This window comes from Betta splendens, chromosome 6 (assembly GCF_900634795.4).
Source record: "Betta splendens chromosome 6, fBetSpl5.4, whole genome shotgun sequence".
NCBI classification, from domain to species: Eukaryota; Metazoa; Chordata; class Actinopteri; order Anabantiformes; family Osphronemidae; genus Betta; species Betta splendens.
The window spans coordinates 5,511,243-5,537,542 of NC_040886.2; the positions used below are offsets into that span (position 1 = coordinate 5,511,243).

General features: G+C 40.1%; 2 protein-coding genes across 4 annotated transcripts; both read left to right on the plus strand.

Annotated features, from left to right (window-relative positions):
* The first annotated feature begins 724 nt into the window (after positions 1-724).
* On the plus strand, positions 725-22,452 carry nup93 (nucleoporin 93). Of its 3 annotated transcripts, XM_029153109.3 has the most exons (22): positions 725-940; positions 1,487-1,667; positions 2,565-2,682; positions 10,812-10,874; positions 12,103-12,228; positions 13,034-13,108; positions 13,757-13,849; positions 13,947-14,086; positions 14,205-14,337; positions 14,811-14,968; positions 15,090-15,255; positions 15,392-15,485; positions 17,755-17,946; positions 18,033-18,159; positions 18,321-18,393; positions 18,649-18,693; positions 18,910-19,026; positions 19,110-19,228; positions 19,316-19,433; positions 19,594-19,677; positions 19,767-19,895; positions 20,497-22,452. In XM_029153109.3, exons 2-22 carry the CDS (start codon positions 1,489-1,491, stop codon positions 20,605-20,607), a joined length of 2,460 nt encoding a protein of 819 aa, XP_029008942.1. In that variant the 5' UTR covers positions 725-940; positions 1,487-1,488; the 3' UTR covers positions 20,608-22,452. The 3 variants fall into 3 exon arrangements, with proteins under 3 accessions (XP_029008942.1, XP_029008944.1, XP_029008943.1); XM_029153111.3 differs by lacking the exons at positions 725-940; positions 1,487-1,667; positions 2,565-2,682 and adding exons at positions 6,240-6,367; positions 6,479-6,499; XM_029153110.3 differs by lacking the exons at positions 725-940; positions 1,487-1,667; positions 2,565-2,682 and adding an exon at positions 6,359-6,499.
* Positions 22,453-22,872: 420 nt separating this feature from the next.
* zpd (zona pellucida glycoprotein d) lies at positions 22,873-26,297 on the plus strand. Its single transcript, XM_055509556.1, is given in 11 exon segments — positions 22,873-23,625; positions 23,789-23,837; positions 23,908-24,015; positions 24,320-24,528; positions 24,648-24,805; positions 25,132-25,244; positions 25,362-25,491; positions 25,577-25,760; positions 25,899-26,004; positions 26,135-26,215; positions 26,218-26,297. Coding segments are annotated over 11 exon segments (1,191 nt in total). The 5' UTR covers positions 22,873-23,601; the 3' UTR covers positions 26,247-26,297.
* Positions 26,298-26,300: the final 3 nt, after the last annotated feature.

The window sequence follows — 26,300 nt, forward strand, 5'->3', positions numbered from 1 at the left end:
TCTGTGTTATTTTATCTGAAAAATAAAAAAAATCCATTCAGCTGCTGGACGGCATGCAGGCACAGATAAATTAGATAAACCTATTAAATAATATAAACGTCTGCAATATAAACATTTATTGTACGTTTTGTTTTATGTTGTTGTTTTGTAATGTTATTTGTGCATAGTCATAGCCTTATACTACAATACAGAAAGATCATTATTGGGTGTTAAAATTTGGTAGAATTCTACAAATGTGCTTGCAAGCACATTTTATCAAATGGTTAATCACAAACATAATTTAGGTTCGTCCCGGTTAAAAATGTAATGTTAAAACATTTTAGGCAAGGGCAGTGTTTTTTTTTATTTGTGTCTTTTTGCTTTAGTATAACTAAACCACAGTATTTATTTTTCTGTGAAGACTATGAGATTATTTTCTCAATGTATAAATAAATAAATCCTCAAAGACAAACTGTATCACGAGTCGTGTGGCGTGTGATTTTGAGGTTTAATATCGGGCTGTTGTTTGTTGGATGCGCTAACAGAGGACATGAGGTTGGCTGCTGTGAGTGTAGAAGACGCCCAGGACAGAGATAGATGGAAACGGATGATTCGCTGTGACGACCCCTAATGGGAAAAGCCGAAAGAGAAGAGAAGAAGAACATATCGGGCCGTTGTTTGAATGTGGAGCGTTCTGTTGGACTCTTTGGTGAAGTCCTCCAGTCCAGCTGTCAGAGCAGCCAGTGGCTGTTGTAGCATCGTGACAACTAGCGAGCAAGTTTAACTTCCGGTACGGAAAGGCTCCCGTCCAATCAGCTCCGAGTCCAGAAGTGCCGGGCCAAATAATGTACTTCAATGCATGCTGCATTAGTTGTTATAACTGAATAACAGGCAGGAATTATAAACTGGTTAACCAGAGGAATACAGACAGGACCGGACTTACATCCGTGCCATACAACAGGTATGGAGTTTGTCTGTTTAAAGTATTAGCCGTTTACGTTGTCTGAACTTTGAGCATGCGAGCCAACGTTAGCCGTTTAGCCTGCTAGCTAACGCTGGAGCGCCATTTGTATTAACTATGCTAACAAGTGAATTAGCAACAATGATGATGCAAACGGTTAGGTCATGCTTTGTCACTTAGGGACATTATCACTGATTTTTTTTATGACTGTCACAAAGTCAGTTCCTGAACCTCGTTAGCATTGAATTAGCGCTGCGCTAATGTGACAAGCACCAAACTATAGCGCGGGAGGTACAGTGGGTATCAGTTCACGTCTGCAGTGAGACAGTATTATGGTACTTGGTTGTATTGTATCAACTGAGTTAGACTTAATTTAAACATTTTGTTTGACACGTGTCATACTCAAAACTTATTTGAAGGTGTGACCAACTGATGAGACGTACAATGAATGTGGTTCACTTTATAAACTATTACTATAATAGGTTTGTTTATGATGGTACGATCATGCAGTATTATATCCTTGTAACACCTTTCTCTGTTTTCTAGTGATGGATGCAGAGGGTTTTGGGGAGCTGCTCCAGCAGGCAGAGCAGCTGGCTGCAGAGACTGAAGCAGTGTCAGAGCTGCCACATGTTGAGAGGAACCTTCAGGAGATCCAGCAGGCTGGGGAGAGGCTTCGCTCCCGTACCCTTACCCGCACCTCACAGGATGCTGCGGATGTGAAAGCGTAAGAAATATCTCCTGGTCATGAGGTCATGAAAGAAATCTGTGTGACTGCTGTCTTGTTTTATCCAGTAATCCAGCCTTATACATCTATTTACGCCAAAGTGTATGTGTGTTTGTAGTACTTTTTCAGACATTCAGGCTTAAAGTTATTTGGCGTCAAATACAACAAAAATATAAATAATTGTGGTATATGGTCAATTCTGTATTTGTGTAATAAGGAATTGAAGCATAAACAGGGATGCTTTGGAGGACTTTATAGATTTATTAAGGGGCTGCAGGTATAGTAGTATTTGGTTAAACTAATTCCTATTTGAAAAGATATTTTATAAATGAACTATTTTTAAATTTACACTTTATGTAAAGACTACCTTTTTCAAATACCCCACAAAAGCACTGTTTTTGAATTCTCTTATGACACTCAAAAAGCAAATTCTATTCCAGTATTCTATAGTATTCTACTAATACTCCTCTCCTTCACTTAAGGTTTACATACACTTTTTGCTCACTGTCATATCTAGGGGCGAACGTTTCCAGGCCTCAAGGGCTACTTTCCTGCTGGATTTTCTAACTCTCCCTTTTGATTATAACTTGGTCAGGCATGTTCAGTAAAGCAGCTAGCTTGGCTGCAGTTCTTTAACAGAAACTCATCACATATATAGATACAGATATATCTTAATACATGTTTCTTCCAAAAAGATATGTTAGGTTTAAAGGTTACATTTTGCAGCCCAACAAATCCCTCCGTGTGCCTTTAGTAAACCTGACCTGATATGATCTTTAACAAGTAGGTAGTAGCGCAACCTCTTGTGCCCTCTAGTGGGTGGCAATCGCAACTGCAGTCTTTGTCATTTCTATCTTGTGTTGTTTGTTAATTTTAATGGCTACGTCTCATCATCAGATCAATCCTGCTCGGCACCAGAGGGTTAGACATCTTTCACATTTCTCAGAGGTTGGAAACCCTAAGTGCTGCCACTACATTTGAGCCCTTGGAGCCTGTCAAAGACACAGACATACAGGTATGAGTCACATAACTGGGTGTTCGCCCAGGTTATTGCTGGTTATGCGGTATTGTGGAATGGTATACAAATTGTTTTACCACAGATTAATTGGTAGGTGCTTTTTTAATAAAATGTGTGTCAAAATAATTATGATGAGCAATAGTTTATCTACAAACTGAAAATAAAATTTGCTTTTGGGTAAAGATATGGAAACTATATTAATTAGAAACAGTTGATTAACTGCATCTGGTAGCAGTAGATAAAGTCTGTTAGTTTGAGTTGGGTTTGGTGATTTTTCTGGCTCTCTGGATGTAAAAATAATTGCTCTTAGGGACAAATATTTGTAGTTTTGCCATAAGACATCAGTAGGATATCATGAAAACAATGTCAAAGTCAGTTGTGTGTTTTTTTTTTGTTGCAGCACATGTAAAAAAAATCATCTTGCTTTGTGACCATGTTAAGTCAAGCAGAAATGCCACTGTGTGTAGTAAATCCTTGAGTTTATAAATGCGTTGCTAGTCACTGGAGAATTAATTTGGAGTGTAACTGAGGGAAAGAATGTGTTTTTATTTATAGAGAAGATATTGTACTTTATATCACTTATGTATCTGAGAGGAATTGCACAACATCATTTTGTAGAAAACCATTGGTATTTCTAAGAGGTGTGATTAGTTGCTAGTTTTCATCTGCAGCATTTTGTGGCTAGCTGGACATGCTGGATATGTTAGAAAAACTTGGGTGGGACTGACTGACTGGAAGAGCACTTATGTCTAATGTGTGGACACGCTAGTGTACTGCTATTTCCCTTTATTGGTTTACAAAAGATGAGCTGCATTACACAGCGGTTTTGTTTCAGAAGAAAGTATGCAGTCCTGTGTTGAGTACTATAAATACTCTACATGCTTACAGGTCCATTTAGTTCCATTTTAAACAGCAAACTTCCAGTTAGATTATGACAATAAACTGAAAGCGCCCACATTAGCAATATTTTGGCAGAGATCTAATTTGCCTCAGTCATACTAATATTCAGGATATTTCCAGAGCTGTTGGTGGGTTTTACAACTGCTTTGAATTCTAAAAATAACTATTTGCACTAATTTGTTTTGTGGTCAGTGTGTTGAATTCTTTAAAAATAGGTGCCACATCTTATCTGCTTATATGCAAAGTAACATTTAAAATAAAGTAACATTTATAAACCGTATCCTCAAAATGACATTGTGAGTTAGATCATTATCGTTCCAACAAAGTGTCATGAAAATTAAATAGCAGTGTTAGTATTTGCCATGAAGTGTGTTAATTACAGAGGATTGTACATTTGTGGTTGTCTTAGTTTGGTAGCGTGCCAGACAGAGGTGAGCAGTAATCTAATAAGGTGTCTGCTGGCACTTTAGAATTCTCTTTTAATTAAGATCATGAGATTGTAGTAATTGCAGGTTGAGTCTAATTGTGACTCTAATCTAACTGGGTGTGTTGGTCTACATGACAAGGAAAAGCAATCTTTTATAGGGTTATGGTAAATTCCTTGCAAATTAAGACCACTGAAAGAAACTCAAACTGAGATCTTCTCATTTCCTTGTCCCACAGATCTTGGTCACCCTATTTTGTCTCTAAAACCATCAGATCACATACAGAAATAAATAAAATAGAACTTTCAGGCACTTTTTGAATCATAAACATTTTAAAGGGAACAACAACTTGTATTACATATGCATGTTACAAGACAGCAACACAACTGACAGTTGCAAGGTGATTGCAACATGTCAAAGAAAATGGGTGCAGTGGATCAAAAACAATTTAATTTTAATGTAAAGGCGTTGGTCTAGCTTTCTGTGTAACATGACTGAACACAGAGTGGTGCTGTTTCACACAGAAAGCCTTCTACTAGTAGAGAGAAATCACTAGACTGTCAGCATTTTTCAATAACTTGTGTAAAATGTGACTCCATTGTTGCATACATATGAGGGGTTATCCATGTCTTAAACAGACTGATTGTTGGAATACATCAGCAACTATAATTTATTTAGGTAAATCATGCCAAATACCATTTGGCATGATGACATTTAATAGTTCCATTTTACTAAATCTACAGATTTGATGCTTGTTTGAAGGTCGTCTGGCTATTAGGTCACAGTGAGCTAGAATTGGTTTGGTAATAGTTCATTGATTCACACACTTCTTTCTCACCTTTTCAATTTTTATCTTTATGATGTGCACATACCACATGTGTCTGTGCAAATCCACATGTTAAGTGAAATCCATATTTATCTTTGATTTTAATATAGCATATTTTTAAGTTCTCTACTGTATGTTTTGTACAAGTACCATTATTTGTTCAGTCTAAATGAAATGCGGTTGTTTACCGTCTCTGGATTTTGAGTCATCAAATAACATAAATATAAAAAAGGAAGGATGATAAATAGAAATATTGAAAGGATGAAACAAAGGAGAAAAAATGGCCAGGATCAGAAACTGTAGACGAAGACAAACGAGAGCAGTATTGGTAGAAAAATGGCGACTGCCTGCATTTTTTCTGTCTGTTTCCTCCTCTCACTTTTCACTATTCTTACTATCTTTGATTTTTGCTCACCCCAGTCTCTTTCAGCTGGTCCCTCCGCGCTCTCTTTTTCTCTTTTACTTTACCTTAATTTCTCTCAGATTTTTCCTATTTTCTGTCCCTCCTGATTTGCATCCGCTCCCTCCTTTTCTTTCTCTTATTTTGTCCACCACACATGCACACACGCACACATCCCTTAGCAGTGATGGCATGTGTTCAGCGGATGCAGTTGGCTAAGCCCAGAGCATCTGCTGAGAGAGATGAATGCAACAGACATAGCTTTGCAGGACGTGCATGTGCTTGTGTGCACAGGTTCCTTGTTCTGTGCTGCACGCCTTTATCTATGAAAGTTGTAATCAATTGCTGGAACATGGAGTGCGCCTATGAATGAATGTGTGTATATCGTAGATTTGGCTGCACGTGGAAGCATGCGTGTTCATTTTACTGGTGCTGTGTGTATGTGTGTGCATTAACAAGCCTGCTTTATGTGCACTGTGATAGCCAGGCTGCATATAGGAATGCTCCCAGCCTCCACCCCTTCCACCCGCATGTGCCTCCCAGACCATTCATTAACTAAACATGACCCTTAAGAGCATGATTAGCCTCGTTTCAAGACAGGATGTCGGAAGCCATCAACCGAGGGGGAAAAAATCCATTACTATAATTGCATTGAGCTGAGAGAGGGAGGAGTTGGGGAGGAAAGAAAGGAAGAATGCATAGATGGATAAAAATGAAGGAAAAGGAGTGGGACTGAGGGAGGGAGGAGGCAGAGGGCTGTCAGAGAGGCTGGGATAGATGGAGAGAGCGAGAAAGAGCGAGGATGAGAGCTCAGGGAGGGGGATGTCACTTGATGGTAGCAACTGAGATTCTATATGAATCCATAGTTCCTTCTCATGGCTCCCCCTGTGTCTGTGGACTCAGTTGGTACAGCCCTCTGACAATAAAACCACCTCCAGTGAGTCTTGATGTGGCACTTCCACCTCGTTCCCTGGGTCACACACAAGAGTCTTCTCTTGAACGAGGAATGGCTGCAAGCGGATCGCCATGCCGGCTCGACTGGGCGCACGGAACACACCCCAAGCCATGGCACCCGCTGCTGCTGCTGCCCTGGCACAGCATCACAGAGGGGTGGACAGGCAAAGAGGAGACGTAGGTTTCATAGGCTGTCATTGTCCTGATACCTGGGCAAAGAAAGTCAAATGAAAAACTATTTTTACCCTTTCCTGTCTCATCCTGTCTTCTCTTCTGTCTGTCTGCCAGGCAGGCAGGCGCTCAGCATGAGTGAGTATTGTCTATATTCAGATACAAACACACACTAACAGATGAGCATGCGTTTTTTCTGTCAGATTTTTTTTTCTCCTTTTTAGTTACCAGTTGGTCTTTCTATGCTATGTTGTGTGCAGCTATATGACAACCTGCGTCAATTACTGTGACAATTGTATATACATATTATAAATTATGGGGAAGTACAATTTTTTCAAATATGCATATGTGATATGGCACTCTTTGCCATACAGGAAGTGAAGGAGTGAAGGGTGGGGTTTCAATTACACGCGCGCGCACACACACACACACACACACACACACACACACACACACACACACACACACACACACACACACACACACACACACACACACACACACAGACAGTGGACAGTGGACAGTTCATTGTGTCATGGCAAATGAGGACAGACACGCCTGCTCTTATTTTCATGACTGGTACAGAGAACATGGCTCCCACATTCATTTCCCCTTTCACTGATCTTTGACCATGTCTTTATCTAGCTCTTCCTCAAGAACTAGAATCTATGCCAGTTGCGATTTCGGTCTTGGATAAGCATGAAGCAAGATTGAAAGAGTAAATGCAAAATAAGATTGCATTCACGCTCTGACACTGTGACCATCAGGACTGATAAGGGCCCGTCATTGCCGTTACAGAACATGCGTAATTGGTAACATGTATGTTTGAGAACATGCACTCTCCAAACGCATTTATAGGATGGATTGTGATGTTCAAAAAATAGTTTTTATTCTTGATAATGTGTACATTTAGAAGCTCAGTGAGGCTTTCACAATATACAGAAATTGAAAGTTTCATTAATGAAGTATTTTTATGTAAAACTAAATACGTAGCCATTGGATCTACCATGTATCCAGTCTATTATCTGCTATTTTGATTAAACAACACAGTAATTCCTGAGTTGTCATATTAAAAAAATGTTTTGTGGCTGTGTAGAATCCTATGGGTTGTGTGGCCGGCAGGCTATGGGTGTTAGTGGGTTTTAGATCTGTAAGGAAACACTCTGACAGGGTGGGGCAACCAAAAGCGTACTTTTAAAAATATACCTACTGCCCAGTCCTGAATCGATCGTTAAAAGTGCTAAGCGTGCATTAGTTTAAAATCTTTAGTGGCTTAGTGGATCCTGAGAATGTGTCCTTTACTTTATGTTATGTTCATTTTTATTATTCAGGTCTTAATGCACAGAGGAAATAAAGCATCTGAGCTCTGTAGTCAGCGTGGACTGCTGGGTACAGTATTTTATACTGAATAACATGCCAAACGCTTTTGCTAGCTGATGCTTTTTAAAATTACAACATCATTTGTGTGTGTGTGTGTGTGTGTGTGTGTGTGTGTGTGTGTGTGTGTGTGTGTGTGTGTGTGTGTGTGTGTGTGTGTGTGTGTGTGTGTGTGTGTGTGTGTGTGTGTGTGTGTGTGTGTGTGTGTGTGTGTGTGTGTGTGTGTGTGTGTGTGTGTGTGTGTGTGTGTGTGTGTGTGTGTGTGTGTGTGTGTGTGTGTCCTGAACAAACAAACATTTTGAGGTGCTAATATTTTTCCTTTTTTTTTCCTGAGCCTTTGCATCTCAGACAAATGGCAGTTTGAATCACAGCTGTTGACTTAGTTGTCAGTTTACATTTGGCACAAAAAATGTCGTATAGGCAGAGTGGTTGGCAGTGCAGCTGGCATCCGAGTGACAGCAATGAAGAATTGTTGCCCACTGCCGTACCTCAGATAAAGCAAAAATGCTGAGGTGACTGCTCAGCATCAATTCAATATTCACCATAGTGCCACCATACCTAAATTTAATGCCACCATTAACTTTGTGATAAATAAATTATGAATGTCTTCTTCTTTCACAAAGATTACCAGTCAAAGTCACCATGTTGAAAAAAAAGTATCCTCTATTGTAGTGAGATATGTCACATAAGCCTGTTACAATTATTTTATCCTACCTATTTTTCCAGTGCAGCTCTCTGGTGAGCATTGACCTGAGCTCTCCTCTGGTTAGAGTGGTTAAATATAGACCTATCCTCAGTCTCTCCTGGGGAAAATAGTGAGCTCGAGAAAGAAACGGGGGAGAAACACACAAGAAGGGTAAACGGGACAGGTTAGGATAGAAAATATTTTCCTCACCATTTGACCCCAAATAGACTAATACCATTTAACGTCAGCAGATTACTCAGGCACTAACGTTGTATAAGGTCATCCGTAGTGTCGTCTTTCAAAATTGTGTTAGTCACTGCTTTGGTTTTCAAGTAAGGGTGTCTGGAAGCTTTTTCCCTGCCCGAATTTGTGACCAGCATGACTGTTCCATTTCTGATGTGCTTTATTGCCATGCTGCTCTGCTACAGTTCACTGTGACTGAGCTCAATGCAGTTTGCGGCTGAATTCCTATAGTTTAATTTCTTTAAATAATAAAGAATTTAAGACAATTGGACATTCACTCGAGCAAAAGAGCCACCACACACATTCCATGTAATTCTAGCTACCTAGAATGCACTAATGTTGCAATTGTCACACTGTCAGAAAGGGTTTTATGCTGGTGTTTTTCCAATTCCTTCATTTATATAATTTTCTTTGTGAAATGGGTTATCTGTACTTTTGCCTCTTGTCATAGCTTATTCCTAGAAAGTTCAATTTTGCTGATGGAAAGCTGTTTGATTGAGCAACTGTAAGTGTTTATATCAAGGGTGACCAATACATCGACTGTGATAGACTGGATCAAAAATGTGCCATTTAGCTCTGGCTGCCGGTAGAGCTGCAGAAAGATGGGTTGGGCAACACATTATTTCTTCCCAACTATACAATGCAATTGATTTGATTAGATCTTACTTTGTTCTCAGTTTCTATAACAATAGTATAATGTAGTGCAATACTAAACTCATTCTCACTAAAATTTTGTATTGATAAAGAAACGATTCTTTGTGCAACCAGTTTTGTCTTATTTGTCAGGACACAGATAAGAGCAAAGAAAGGGGCACAGGAATGAACTGACAGAGGTGAAGGCTGTGAGCTGAGAGCTGGTAGATAAAGTAAGGGGTGCAAATGAGACTGAAGTATTCAGAGCACCGAGCAGGTGGGGGGGTGGGGTGGGGGCTAGAAGCATGAGAGAGGCGAGGAGAAATGGAAGCAGGAGGAAAGTCAAGAACACCCACATCACTGTAGAGCTGCATAATTTCTAGTTAGACTCTATGGCTATGTCTACCACAGGTTGTTCTTCAAGCTGAAATGATCGTATATGCTTTGCATAGAAAGGCAAATGGTGCCTGAAATGTCATCAGTAAATTATTATGCCATTATCTGACAAAAGGCACAGCTTTGCACCAACTTAAGGGGCTTTTATGTGAGAAGCACAGGATGTACAGTTATATAAATTTGAAGAATGCAGGGCTTTATTGAACAATAAAGGGTGGCGCTGCTTTACTTTACATCTTAAGAATGGAAATGAGCACACTGCAGTTCCTAGCTCCTGGATATAGCATTGTCTAAATAGCTGAATAAAGAGTTATATAGCAGCTTCTCATGAAGCAGACATGTAATTATGTGTAAAAGATATTACACATGTAGTAAATGTTTATGCAAAGTACGGTTCTGTTATTCAAGAAAGCAAAAACCTACTGATTGACTGCAAAAAGCATAACCATCACTCTCGCAAGATGCATGTCCACATTCACTGACTATTCTTCTGAAGAGCGCTGCAGTGTTCTCTCCTGAATGCTCCAGGTGTTACATAAATGCCACTTACCCAATTGACAGCTCACGTCTCGGGTGTAAGATAAGCAGTAGTTTAGTATCGCTTGCGTGAAGCATGAATAACCACCGTCTTCATAGACCGGGCCAGAACAGGAGAGAAATATACGGTGGGCACCGGCAGCCATCTTGAGGCAACACCAAAATGGAGGCTATGATGGCTGCTGTCGTACAGCAGCTTGCGTATAGTACTTATGTGCTGCGGGACTGTTTGTATGTCTGAGTAATGCGACATCTGTATATTAGACTAATCCCGTCGGAACGGGGAACTGCACAGGTCTGAGTAGGGCACAGAAAATAGCATGGAAAATTGAAAAGCTGCTGCTATCTCCCATAAAGCAAATTATAGCGCGCCTGCTAAATCAGTCCCCCAGAACCCATTGCAAAATGTTATATCTGTGCCTCATTGTATCCTGACTAGTTGAACTGATATCTATTGCTCTCTCTCGCTTTCTCTCTCTCTCTCTCTCTCGCTTTCTGTGTGTCTGTCTTTTGTCTCCTTCTGTGCTGTCACTGTGCATCGTCCACTGCCTTCCTGTCTGTTCTTCACCTCATGCACAGGGCTTCTTGAAAAACGAGAGGGACAACGCCCTCCTGTCGGCCATCGAGGAGTCTCGCCGCAGGGTAGGTATCTGGCCAGTGTCTGCTTCTTGTGTCTGCTGCAGAAGGAGCAGGAGTTTAAAGGATCTCTGCATATTATTTTATTCTGTTATAGATATAAAGTTTTAACTGTAAAGAAAAAGAATTGGGAACCGATAGTGTTTTCTGGTTTTCATAACGTTCATCTAAGCACCATAGTGCGGTACATAACAGTGTAGGAACTTAAAAAATAATAATTTTTGGTAATTTCTGCTTGCTGTGATCTAAAAGTCCTTCTGGTGTGAACCTTCAGGGAATTGTTTTGAAATGGCTTCCCTGATGTGCAGAGCTAATAGGCCCCGCGTTTAATTAGCTGCCGTTCCCATTATCTCTCTTGTCTCCCCGAGAGGAGAAAACGGACTTGTGTGCAAGGGTGGAAAAATAAAATAGCTGTTAAGGGCTTTTACTGATTTCTATCTAAGTTCTGTAGCTTTGCATCACAGGCTGGGCGTAGTTAAATTACATATTCACAGTATCTGGCATACTATCTCATTTGAATTTGAAGGCCTGTAGCTTTTTTTTTGTTTAAATCGGATGAATCAGATGATTTATTAGTCTATTCCCTTTAAAAAAACATTATTTAAAAATTCAAAAAGCTCCTCTTAAATTGTTTGTGTGCCCACAAAAATATGTACAGAAAGAAATTTTTATTTTAAAGAATTCCTGAAGACTTTCCTGCAGTGTAACTTTGTAACTAAAATTTTGACATCCAGGCAGTGACCAAGTTAACACAGTAAATGGTGATTTTAGTCTAGATTAGCATTTCCCTGAGCTGGAGATTCAATTATATCACGTTCCCATTATCTCACTTTGAGTCTCCGTGGACAGCTAAAATAGACTGCACCATCTCCTGGTGGAGTAGCACAATCTTGACTGAGGTCTCCTTCTATTTCTGGTGTGTGTCATAGGTAGGCCCAATTTATATAGTATGCATGTATGTTTCTGTTTGCTGCATAAATCCCTATTTTCTTATGTATGAGAGGAATAGCTTCTTAGATGCTAAATCAATGCTTAATCAATTACTGTAATCTACTCTGATTTGTAGATTGCCATTTTGACATTTTCAAAGATCCTCAGACTTTCACATGTTTAAACATTTAGTTATAATGTTACAAAGATACCTACTATTACTACTAAAACTGTGTGCATTCTACAAAACTGATATATTTGTATATAAAACTGTTTAACTGTTTGCCAAATGTATGTGTGTCAGACTTTCCTGTTGGCTGAAGAGTACCATCGTGAATCCATGTTGGTCCAGTGGGAACAGGTGAAGCAGAGAGTTTTGCACACACTATTGGGAGGAGAGGACGCACTGGACTTCAGTCAGGATGTGGAGGTACAGAAGAATTCGCTTTATCTGCTTTAGGATGAAACATCTTCACATCCCCAAAGGGGACATCTCATCTTTGCTAGAACAATTTTATTAGACACACACTGTGTACAGGGCATTCCACATGGCACAGCTTTTCCTTTTTTCATATTGCAGAGTACATGCCACAGGTTTTAGTGGTTAAATATAATGCTTAAGGTGGTATTCATTGTTGGCTGTTCCGGACACAGAAGAAGCTCAATCACTAAAAAATTTAAACTTCTTCGTGTGTTTGTACTATACTAGATAATGTTCCTAATTCAAATACCAAACACTATACTGGAACTACTGATGGCTTAATTGTTAATTTTAAGTCCGTTGTGCCACAGTCTTGTTTCTTTTTCAGACATCTATATTTGTGTCTGTGTTCAAATCTTGTACTGAATATGTCTACTTAAAAGTAAACTTTGAAGCAGACTTGACTTTCTAGTCTTGGCTGTCTTCCCATCATCTAAACCAACCAAAATAACTTTCATCTGAGACCTGATGCTCTTTATCTCTTTGAGTATAGTAAAACACTTTCATCATATGTGTCATCCTGTGGGATCGTATTCCAGCATGCTTTGGGAAAGAATGGCACAATGCGGCACTGTGGTCACCCTCAATCCATCCATCTAACTGAGCTGAGAAAACGCTCTCAAAATGCCAAATAATTAGCATTTAAACCAGTAATAAACTTCATAATATCACTTTAGACATAGTTGTGTTAGTGGCGCTTGTGTGATGTTTCTAGTGACATCTAACTTCTGTACTACTTGCTTGTGTGTTATAGCCCAGCTTTGTGAGTGAGATGACAGCTCCAGGAAGGAGCTCGCTGGACAGTGTGGAGGTGGCCTACGGACGACAGGTGAGTCACAGCCACCAGTGGATTTGAAAGTCATGGAAAAGTTAGAAAAAGATGCTATCAATTTAGTACAGTCTGATCTCAAAAGATTTTCCGAAGCCATTCCGTCTGCTTGTGATCTTTTTAATTAGCTAAATGAATTCGCTGTAGAATGTAGACTTCTATTAAACTACTCATTAACAAGAAATAAGGTGATGTAAATTCAAATCCAGTTGCAGTCTGTTAGTGATGATCTGCTGAGTTAAAATGGGGTCACAGTAAGCTAGGAGTGGCAGATCAATTATATCGATTGATTAGGGAGGAGAGGGGCACAACGGTAATTTTCTCTCATTCGTTTTGTATGAAGCAGTGTTTTAAATGTGGCTTTTGCTCTGATCATGTGTCGACACATTGCATGCGGAGTTATTTGTCTCATTTTTGTTATCCTATTTGATGACCTTTTAAATGTCATGATTCTTTTCTTTTTATTTTTTATTGTAAACCATTTCACTCGATGGACATAGGTTTTGCTTTTACGTCTGTAACTAAGTATGAAGCTCTAGATGAATGACAAGCTTATCTGAGCCTTAGAACATTGACAGAACGTCTGCAGTCACCTACTAACCTGTTTTATTTTTTGCCCTTTCCTTCAACATCCATTTCTTTGTTCAGATCTACATTTTCAACGAGAAGATAGTTAATGGTCACATTCAGCCTAACCTGGGAGATTTGTGTTCTTCTGTAGCAGATAGCCTGGATGACAAGGTAAGCACATCTTTTGTCCCAAATTGATCCATTTGTCATATCGACACGAAATTAAATATTGTTTTCTGAGTTAATTATTTTACTGTCCTCATTCTAGAATGTATCGGACATGTGGCTGATGGTGAAGCAGATGACAGATGTGTTGTTGGTTCCAGCTAAAGACACACTAAAGAGTCGTACTTCTGTTGAAATGCAGATGGCATTTGTGCGTCAGGGTCTCAATTTTCTTGAAAACAGGTAATTCTGCTAGTTTTTTTTTTCTTCTTTTTATTTTTGAAACAATTGGTACTAGACTATACAGGTATCACACAAATGTATTGTGTGTGTGTGTGTGTGTGTGCCCTGTCTTTCCCAGCTATAAAAACTACACCATGGTCACAGTGTTTGGGAACCTCCATCAGGCTCAACTAGGAGGGGTACCAGGAACATACCAACTAGTCCGCAGTTTCCTCAACATTAAACTACCAGGGCCCCTGCCTGGCATGCAGGTATAGTAATCTATATAAACCTACATTTAAATTTCCATGGATAAAGAAAATGCTACACCACAAATGTTTTGCTAAAGCTAGAATTTTTAAACTACTAATAATTAAATTGCAAATATAACTGAGGCTGCCAGATTTATGTCTTAAATGATTTGATTTGGTTTAATGATTTGAACTAGAAATATAAGCCTATATCTAAGATTAAATTATATGTATCTGCAAAAACCAATCCTTTTTTTTTTAATCTGCAACATTTGTAAAGTCATACTTCACTTATCGTGTCCGAATCTTTTTCAACCAGCACTATAAGAACAGTAGCACTTTACCAGACATGAAGTTTGTTATATCAGCAGCACTCCAAGCTGACAGTGTAGTAAGGTCAAGTTGTGCATAAAAAAGCTGGTCTTGTGTGCTACACAGTTCAAATAAACCTTTTTTCACCGTTGTCTGCTTATTTTTCGTGTCTGTGAAAATAGGATGGCGAGATAGAAGGCCACCCAGTGTGGGCTGTGATCTACTACTGTCTGCGTTGTGGCGATCTGAATGCAGCCATGCAAGTGGTGAACAGAGTGCAGCACCAGCTAGGAGACTTCAAAACCTGGTTCCAAGAATACATGAACAGCCCTGACAGACGGTGAGAACCCATCAGCTCTTTAAGAATGTTACAGTCTTGGTGCACTTCAAGGAGGTTTAAACTGCTTTTAAATCCCCACATCTGCGTCCTCTTACCGTGGTATTATGCCTCTTGTTTGCAGCCTCTCCCCAGCCTCAGAGAACAAGCTCCGTCTCCACTACCGCAGAGTGCTGAGGAACAGCGCTGATCCCTATAAAAGAGCCGTCTTTTGTCTGATTGGGAAATGTGATATCAGTGACAACCATGGAGAGGTGGCAGACAAGACAGAAGACTATCTCTGGTTAAAGGTGCAGCCTTCTTTGCCTTCTTTTTAGTTTATTTTGTGTAGATCATTTGGTCTTAGTGAATTCGACCTGCTTTAAAACTAATGGGTAATATTTATTTCGGTTTTACACCGTTTGTACATTTCTTTTGTCCTTGTAGTTGAACCAGGTGTGTTTTGATGATGACGGCAGCAGCTCCCCTCAGGACAGACTGACTCTGCCACAGCTTCAAAAACAGCTGCTAGAAGATTATGGTAAGCAACTACTCCTATCTCACTCTATTCCTCTTTGTTTCTTTAGTAACCGTTATTTTTCTGACTATAAATTCATGTAATGATCCTCAACAAAGAAATGAATCGTCTTCTTGTTAAATCAAAAGCACTAAAGGAAACAGAGATGACCAATTAAGCGTTTTTGTTTTTGTGAAATCACCCTTTTTTCCCTTCAGTTTGAGGTAGAATAGCTCTTAATACAGTGCCGATGAGCTCAGAATATGAACTGTAGCGAATTCAGAACAGTCTTTCATAGTAGATAGGAACAAATGTTCAAGAGTTTGTGGAAAATTGAGCCAGACTCTGTTTGTGAAATTGATTTTAAGCTGCTGCCTGTAGAAATAGAAACACAGTTTTTTGTCCTTTGTTGTGATTCAGCTGCGAGAATGTTTTGCTTGGGTGCTACAACTACCAGTCATCCCCTCCTGTTTATTAAATTAACATAATATTAAAATAACCATTACTACTGTACGTCTATAAAGGCCTTATGGAAAAATGGTCCATAATCTAACTATAAAGCATAATCTACTGCTGAAGTGATGGAGGAGAAAACGTTTTGTATTCTTGAAACAAACTAGGTCATAAGACTCTGACTTTGACCTTTTACCTCACTTAATTTTGGAATAAATTGTGCACTTATAAAACTACATATGCCTGAGACACAACAGGGAGTTTGTAAGGGCATGAGGGCTCTCCCACAGACTCAGAACACAGGTCTCTCCCCTGGGTGTTGCCTTCCTCACAGGCTGATCATGCGTGGGTCAGATAAGATTGGACTTCTCTCCTCTCTCCCGGTTGCCCTCACCCTCTCCTGACTTCTTTCTCCCACTCCCTTTGCACAGTGGGAAGTACAGCCTGAAGCCTCATTCTGTTTTCTCCCTGCTGCTCTGTACCCTCGCTTGTCTGGCATCATGTTCGTCGTTGTCCTCCATCTTGCTTCACAGTGGGACATAAAGCCCAGAGCCTCTCATCGTTCCTCTCACATACTGCCAGCGCTTGCTAGCCTTGCCTGTTCTGTTTCTCAGTCCCTTGTTTGTTGCATCTCCATCCTGTCCAATTATCCTTTATCCCTCTCTCCCCTCACAGCTGTACCTCCCTTTTTTCCCCTCCACCCCTGTAGCTTTTATCCTTTTTTCACATGTTTTCCCTTCCTTTCTTGTGCATTTGTTCTTTCCCATTTCTTGCTCTACCGCAGCCCCCTCTGCCCAGCACACACGTACCCTAATCTCTCCTCCTACTCCCCCTTTTCTTCTCTCCGTCACTCCTTCCCTCTTTCTCCTTTTTCCATATGCTTTCCCTTTTTGAACTGAAGTGCTGTAAGTGTGAGATAAGACTATAAAATGGCTGACATGGTCCACCCTGTTCTACCCCTCAAATTGTGAGCCAGCACGAGGATTAAGAATTATAATTAAAAAGTAAACTTGATGACTTAAGTACCTGTGCTCAACAAAATAATTTTGAAATTCCTCTTGCATACATAGTACACGGTTGTCCAGAGTTGATGTGGAATGTATAGATTGATTGCTAAACTGGCATCATTAACCCACGCATTATGGTCAGTACAGTGGATGACCATCGATAGCAATTCAGGCTTTAATGGTCTAATTGCATCGGTCTGAGATACAGGACCCTAGTGTTTCACTCATTGGGCCTCTTCCCAGAGGCCAGCAATTGTAACTGCAACTAAAATTTCTTTGACCCAAGATGGCTGACAAGACGATGATATAGTTTTAATTTCAAGTATGGTTTACAGCTACAGTGTCTGTTTGGTTGCCATTTGTCACACGGTTTTTCACATTATTTTCTGTTTAGTACCCCATTTTGTTTGTTAGCAATATGTAATGTAAGGACATTTACTGTCATACATTTTGTGCCATTTAGCTCTATTGTAGATCATTGTCTTTAAGTTTTTATGTATTTAAAGCATTACAACTAAAAGATGATTATATAATGAGTTTATTAATATGTATTGCTTCACGTTCAAAACTCAAGTGCATATATTCCACCAGCAATTCAAATATTAATAATTTCTAAACAAATCTGCAATAAATTGTAATTTTTTTCATGTTCTTAGAAGAAAAAAAATACATGACTTGAAATAAAAGAAGTCTTACTTGGCTACCACTAGTTACCACATTAAGATTTCAGCTCTTTTCCTCTTTTAGTGGATTTACCTGTAGGTGGTTCAGGTAATACAGATAGACCTTTTTTATTAAAACAAAGGCCTCCTGTCTTATCTTTTTTCCAACAGGGGAATCCCATTTCTCTGCGGGCCAGCAGCCCTTTCTGTATTTCCAGGTGCTGTTTCTCACGGCTCAGTTTGAGGCAGCCGTGGCTTTCTTGTTTCGTGTCGAGAGACTCCGGAGTCACGCTGTCCACGTGGCACTGGTCCTGTACGAGCTGCGGCTGCTGCTGAAGTCGACCGGCCAAAGTGCTCAGCTGTGTGAGTGCCGTCATCTTCATTACAGGTAGTTTGGGAAATTGTGACAGACACTTTGTTATGATTTGGTTTGTCCTTTCTGTGTCCAGTGAGCCAGGAACCCGGCGATCCTCTCATGGTACGCCGTCTCAACTTTATCCGCCTGCTCATGCTCTACACTCGCAAGTTTGAATCCACGGACCCACGGGAAGCTTTGCAGTACTTCTACTTCTTGCGGTAAACAATTTACATCCTCTTTGTAATTTTCCTTTAATACAGGAAATGAAAATCTCTAGAATTGTATTAGTATTACAGAGTGAAATTTGAATGAGGAAATCTGTGTTAGACATCATTAACTACTGCCTCTATTTCTAACTCTTTCCTGTGTCTTTCTGCAGCAATGAGAAGGACAGCCAGGGAGAAAATATGTTCATGCGCTGTGTCAGTGAGCTCGTTATTGAGAGTCGAGAGGTGAGTGAACCACTTTTACAGCGGCCTAGACAGAATGCCCCATACAGGCTTTTAAATCCATTTGAACACAGTCAGTCAGTACAGCTAGAACTCATACCAAGTGCCGCCTTAACACCACCTGTTTAAAATTGTTGTAAGTAACCAGCTGTGATGTGCTTCAAAAGATTTCTTCCACTCTGTATTTGTTTACATTCTCAAAATCTGAGTACATAGTTTTTTTCCACTTTGTGTTTTTGACTCCATCTCTCTTTATAGTTTGATATGCTGTTGGGGAGATTGGAGAAGGACGGCAGCAGAAAGGTATGAAGGTTGTGACCTTGGTGTCTCTGTCCCCCTCATCTAAACATTCCTAGCCATATTTTTCTGTCATTGCTCTATTTGGGAATATTTTTCCTGCCTGTTGTGATACTCCTCATTTAGTAGAACCTTCTTCTACTGTCATGATCAAAAATCTCTTCCGAAAAACAAACCGCTCTCAGTCTCACTGTGGTCCTTTTCTGGTCCACATCTCTTCAGCCAGGAGTCATAGATAAATTTGCCGGTGACACCAGAGCCATAATCAGCAAAGTGGCTCTGGAAGCAGAGAACAAAGGCTTGTTTGAGGAGGCTGTCAAACTCTATGAGCTGGCCAAGGTGAGTTCTTTGCATCCATGTACTGCACCACCAGTATTTATTAAGAACTGCTGTTGAATCTGTTTTCATTTGCCACTGTATAGAATCCTGATAAGGTGTTGGAGTTGATGAACAGACTGTTGAGCCCAGTGATTGCCCAGGTCAGTGCTCCCCAGTCCAACAAGGAGAGGCTAAAAAACACTGCAGTGGCCATTGCTGAGAGGTAAGTACATACATACACAGCAATCAAATCCAGTCATAAGCAGCATATCGAAGTCTAAAACCGGTGTCTTTTATATTTCCACTGCAGGTATCGTTCTCAGGGCATAGCAGGAGACAAGTCAGTCGATAGTACTTTCTACCTGCTGTTAGACCTGATGACATTCTTTGATGAATACCACGCAGGTCACGTAGACAGAGCCTATGACGTGAGTATAGGTCTTGTGATATAGAAAGAGGACTGATGTGATAGGCATGAAATGCATTTGCACACATCTTGCATATAGGACTTTGATTATCGTATGGTGAGGATTAGTTTTTCTCGAAATTATGCAGCTCTTTTGTTAACGCCGTCCCTCTGTTTGACAGGTGATGGATCGTTTAAAGCTTCTTCCACTCAGTCAGGACAGCGTGGAGGAGAGAGTGGCTGCTTTCAGGAACTTCAGTGATGAGGTGTGATCTGCTTCTGAACAATCAATGCTCAGAGCCTTCGTTGTCTCTTTTGTAACGATGTTTCTTCTTTAAACGTCTTTTCTCCGCAGGTGAGACACAACCTGTCTGAGGTGCTGTTGGCCACCATGAACATCCTGTTCACACAGTACAAGCGGCTAAAGGGGGCATCAGCCGGCACACCAGGGCGACCACAGAGGACCATAGAGGACAGAGACATGGTGAGAAGCCAGTTGGTGGTTTATGTATTAAGTTCTAGTGTATTTACTTCTATTTACAGTACTCACTATGTGGATATTTACCAGACATTATTCCAGCATTTTTAAGTAATGTCTATGAAGGAAGTAGAAGTTAAGACATGCTTAATTGGAATTAGATATTATTTGTAGGTGTTGTGAAAATGCTATTCTATGTTGCTTTTACAATTAACAGACCAAGGTCTGCACTTCTGTTCCTGCACTAAATGTCGAATACCCACATAGTTCACCTCCTTGTATCGATTTTTTTTTTTTTTTCATATGTACAAAGCTACACGCTAGCTTATTGAGGGCTACTGTGTGTCAAGTGTTATTTTGGCCAAGACTAAGGTGATGTCTCAGTCGGCCTTTGTCTCCATTAATTCTTTAATACTGGCTTGGTGCATCTTGCCCATACGGTAATTAAAGGTAACTGACTCCAGCTTTGTGATTTGATCCTGGTGCTGTTATTTCTAAATGTGAATGCAGTGAGTGAACAAGTCTCTTGTTATATATGTGTAAATGTACAGAACCAGTTACTTATTTACGGTGCGTTAATGTGTTAAATACCTTCTGTCCATAACAGCAACTGCGCAGCCAAGCCAGAGCACTCATCACGTTCGCTGGTATGATTCCCTACAACATGGCCGGCGACACCAACGCAAGACTGGTGCAGATGGAATTATTGATGAACTGAAACATCAACACAAACACAATAACACACGCACGCACACACACACGCACACACACACACACACACACGCACACACACACACACACACACACACACACACACACACACACACACACACACACACACACACACACACACACACACACACCTGGTTCCTGACAGGAAATTGGCTTTTTGGAGACACAGTCATTCTTATTAGCTTTCATTTGTCTACAGTATTCAGCGTGTTAACAGGTGCATCATTTTACCTGTTCCTGTTGTCAGTTTGTCTGTTTTGTTGTTTTTCCCATTTTGTTGTTTCACATTTGTATCTTTAATGATTTGGAATAAAAAAGTATACTTTAAGTTGCCTTTTTATTTAAAAATGACAACATCTGTTTAATTTCCATTTTTTCATTTAGTCATTTTTTTGTTAGTTGATTGTTTTTATGCAAATTTTCAAACAGTCACTCAAATCTCATATTCACAGTGAGTGCATACATCTTTTTAAATTGGATGCGTATTAGTTTTCCCTTTTATAATGGTTACAATACTAATATTATCGAGCAGTTTAAGCAAGAAAGACTTTTGATAAAAAAGGAGACATACAGCTTGATTTGATGTTCTAAATCAGCTTTAAAAATAAAAATCAACAATTTATGTAGGATTATCATGCTCAGGGAGGAGTTTTAACATTTCCCACATCAGAATCATAAACCACGGTTTCAGGTTAAATAGAGAGAAGAACTAAATACGTCTTACAGTAAAATAATCCAACATGTATTTGGTAAAAGTTGAAAACCTTTTATTGAACGTTATTAAACTTTGCCAGTATTTAACATACATCAATTTGAAGCAATTTGAGCATTGTATTTTAAACTGTGATTTTTGAAAATGCATAACATATTTAACGAATACCATAGTAACTCACTAAAAACCCAATTAAACATCCAGCATCACCCTACCAATGTTCTGTTGGCAGCAAAGACACATACAAACAAACTCTTCACAAATGATTCCCTCTGTTAAATTTGTGACCCACACTCTGTGTCCTTCAGTCTGGCCTGAGAGAACACAGATGGAGGCTCATTCTGTCTTGGCTGCTCCACATACTGTATGGAGATGTTAAGTTAATCCACGGCCACAGACAGAGCTGCAGTCAGTGCTACGGGATGCATGCTGTTGTACTCCAGACCTTCTCGTAGCTGCAGTACGGCCTTCCATTCACTGCCTCCTGTTACGCCCAACGTGCTGATTAACCAGGCACATTGATCAAATGTGCTGCAGTGGTTGTAAGTGTTGCTCCTCTGTGGATCTGTGCATGTGTGTCTTTTAGTTCCTTCAGTTGCCGAAGACCTGCGTCTAAGGTGTGTGTGCTGCAGCTGGTGTTGTGAATCAGGCCGATGACAAACACCTCCTATAAGCCGGCTATTTCACAACACCAGGGTGGCACTGCACCACTGTCGACGAGACCAAGAATCCCTACAGGATGCAGCACATGGAGATGATGCAAAAAACTGAAATTGTGTTCTACCAAACAAATCCATCGGAGCACATTAATAATGAATTCTGCTATTATCTTCTATCTTTTAAATTATATTAGTAAACTTTGAACCAATATTGAGGTGTTATACTTGATATGGTTTTTTGGACTGACTTTTACACCTTCAGTTAAATTTTTTCTCCCTCCAACTTACGGAACTTATAATTATTGATATACCAAAGCCTTCAGAGGTGTAAATCGTGACGCGTTGACCAATTTGCTCTTTTAAAGAATAAAGCCGCTCTATTCTATTTTAGTTTAGGTCCAAAATGTGCTTGACTCATTTCAATGCTGTAAATATTTTACAAATTAAAGTTTTGATATTATTGTCCTTTTTCTTTTGTTTCTACAATAAATGGTTTATGAAAGTAGGGGGTGTTGACTTGAGAGAAATTAGAGGAAAAATAAGGGCACTGAGGCAGCACATATTATTATCTGTGCTGTGTGATGATGGACTGCAGCAGACCTGCCTAATCGCTCACGGTGCCTCCTTCATGAACGACTTCTTCTGGCTGTGTTCTGTCCTGGTAAAAACAGATGGTCCGTACCCAGATAGGAGGGAGGCCGGCCTGATGATATCTGAGAATATGTACTCCAGCCTCTGGGTGTGATGAGTTGGCACTGTAGGAAACATACCGACCCACTTATAAAATCCCCCACAGACCCTGTAATTCCCCACCATGGCCATACCAACCCTCCTGCTAGTTTGATCAGCTGACACTAAAAATATTAGTGAAAATATTAATAATACTATGTTTAATTTACTATGTTTAAGAAAGTGGTTTTGATCATAATGTTTATATTGTGTTAAATTTTTCGACTAATTGTAAGCGGGTGAAGGAATTAACTTCCCAACGCACGAAACCATCGTGTGCTGACACCTGGTGGAGACTCTTTCATATTTTATTTTATCAAGACAAAACAAGACAATAAGAACAATGTTCATGCTTTAAAATCTATAAACATATTCGCTATAATTAAAAATGCAAGAATTATTTAAGAGGCAAACTAAACCCAGGTCCAGCTATTTAACAATATGAACTAATTACAGATATAAACTACATATAATAAAATTAGTTTAAATTAATTACCATTAATATTGCTCCCACACACTTTACTCATAATAATTATAAATGGCGCTATGGCGCTACGGGGCATAACTTAATGTTTATTAATAACTGTCGACGATTTAAATGAAATCAAATGTACGAAAATAATATTTTAAGTTTCATGAAGTGCTTATTCCCGCTAACCGTCAGTAACAGACGAAGTAGAAAAACCAAGCTGTAAATATCACGCTTGACAATCTCGCGAGCACGCGCGCGCCGAGAACGCGCGAGCCTAAACAAACAGCAGGTGTTTAGAATGACACGGCTGGACGTGTTTAAAACCACCACTGCTGTGGGAATATTGGCGTTTGACTGCAAATACCGCATTCCAACCTAACAAAAAACATTAAAGCTACTTTTCCGACAATGACCCTAAGCCTGAGTTTGAAGGTGGGTGTTAAGAAATAAGATTTGAATAAGCAATTCGTCTCTATAAAAGTAGCCCAGTAAGTTAGCATAGCTAACTTGCGCCAACTTAATAATGTGGTCTAGCTTTAGTTATGCTAAATGGATAAGTTAGCACAGTTAACCTGTAAATGCTCATTGTTTACAGCCGCTGCTCATCGCGCTTCTACTCGGCTCCACGCTGCGCAGTGCTGAAGGTGAGGACGTGCACATGGACACGCGCGTCGTGCGTCGTCGCTCAGCCTAGTTACGGGTGTGTCTCCGCAGGAGTCTGCAGCGTGGAGCACTGCACAGACCGCAGCTCGTGCGTCCTGTCCGAGGACCGGAGAGGCTGCACGTGCGTCGGTGGCTACTACACGGACCGCTGTGACAGAAGTAGGCCGTCAACGTGCTGTTTGTGCATTGCTGAGCCTTTTGTGTATTCACTCACAAACAACTTTACAATTCTGAAGAATTGTTTTACCATTTGACAACGTTGTTTTATTTCAGGAGAGTTAAGTTAACCATTTATTCATATATTTAATAGCATCAAAATAAATGTTCTATCAGTTTTAAGAAGGAATCCTTTCTTCTTTTTTAAATATGGTTCTGTGCTACTAGTGAAGCTGTCTTTGGTGGTGAACTGCAGAATTGTAAAATAGCCACTAATTATGAACTGACCAATCACTGCTTTTTACAGATGCACATATTAAAGTTGTGTGTGGCAGAGACTTCATATCAATCAGAGCGGCTGAAGATTTCTTCAAGTACCACAACATTCCGCTGGAGTCTTTGCATCTGCCCAACAAATCCTGTCGCCCTCACAGAGAAGTCATCGATGGTGTGCCCTACTACATGTCCAGACTGTCCAAAGACAAATATCGGCGTTGTGGAGGCAAGCTGCTGGTGGTACAGCTGGAATAGTATCTATTTACATCCACAATATTCTAGCATAGGTCTAAAGTTTAGTGAGTACAGTATATTGAAATCAGTGGCTATTGGTAATTGGCAATTCTTTGCTCCTACAGAAAAACTACACCCATGTCACGTACACCGTGACTCTACTATCTGAGCCTCAGCTTACTGGAAACATCATCAGAGATCCAGTCATCAAAATTGACTACACATGTCACTATCCATACATCAGAAGAGTGAGTCTTCCTTTCGCCATCATCCCTTTGTCCGGGTAAGGATGAGAAAAAACCTGGATGACACTTTTTTTTAATTTACTTTGTTACTGAGCAGATCTAGTCAAATTGATTCATATGCAGGTTTTTGTTTGTTCTTAAAAACATTAGCATTGCAAAATCCCTCTTGATTGATTGCCAGTTTATGCCAAAGCATTATTGGGTACTGTTTTGTAAAAGAAATGTAACTTTTGTAATATGATCATTTTACAAGTTTCAGCAGCTTACTTGTTTCTAACCATTTCCACCAAAAAACACACAAGCAGCTTTTGTCAAATGACTTGATGTTAACCCAACCTGTTTTCTCCCTAACCTTCCTCTGTAGTGAGGCAGTGATACATGCAGATGAGCATGATGTCACAATACAGATGATGTTGTATACAGACCAGACTTATTCCACAGCCTTCAGTAGTGCCCCCACCATTGAACTTGGTGACAAGGGAAGTAGATATTCAGAATATACTCTTGAATAATGATTCTAATCTGTTAAATAAACCTGCTAATTCTTGTTTAAGCAGTCAGTGATGAATTTAAAAATATAATTTTTATGTGTCCAGGTGTTTGTGGAGGTGACTGTAAGAGATCATCCAGATGATTTCCTGCTTCGGGTTAATGAGTGTTGGGCCACACAGTCTCACCAGCCTAACAGTACAGAGGGATCGGCTCAACACCTGCTTCTCAATGGGTTTGGTCATCTCTTAGAATTTGTAGTTACGTTCTGATTAAACATAAACTATACAAATACTGTCTCTTCACAACTGTTTGTTCAGGTGCAAGACCGATCCCACTATTTTCTTCCTTAATGTGAGTGAGGGTCAGTCCGGGCGTAATGGGGAGAGCTCCACCGTTCGCTACGGCTTCGACATGTTTCGTTTTACAGCTGAACCACACAGACTCTATCTGCACTGCACAGTACAGCTGTGTGACCAAAACGAGGTCTCGTCCTGCACACCTGTGAGTTTGCCTATATACACATCTGGTTTATAGTTATACTAGTCAGGCTGTACTGAAAGAAACAATGTGAAAGTATGTCTGGGACATCGAGTTACATACGAGATGTGCCGCTACACTTTGACTTTGTACCTTTTACAGAACTGTAATTCAATTAGTAAGAGAGAAGCAGTGAGACCAGACCCCAACCACGGCCTCCTGTCTTATGGACCCATCACTGTTGAAATTCCAGACAGACCTCACTCCAGTAACCTCCTGTTTCTTTATTGTGTTGCAATTTTTGAAAACGTTATGCTGACCTGTCTCTGTCACTGTGTTCAAGGTGTTATTTCTTGGTCAGATGTTCTAGTTATCCTCATCTCAACCTCCTCCAACAGACGTGCTGTTGACTGTGGTGCTGATCGTGGCAGGGATCTGGTCTGTGGGCGTCTTCCTCATCATCCTCACCACTGTGGCCCGAGCAGGCAGCAAGAGGCCTTCACAAGTTGAGCACTGACAACACTGCCGCTGTTAGCAGCTCAAATAAATGTATGAAAAGTCTCC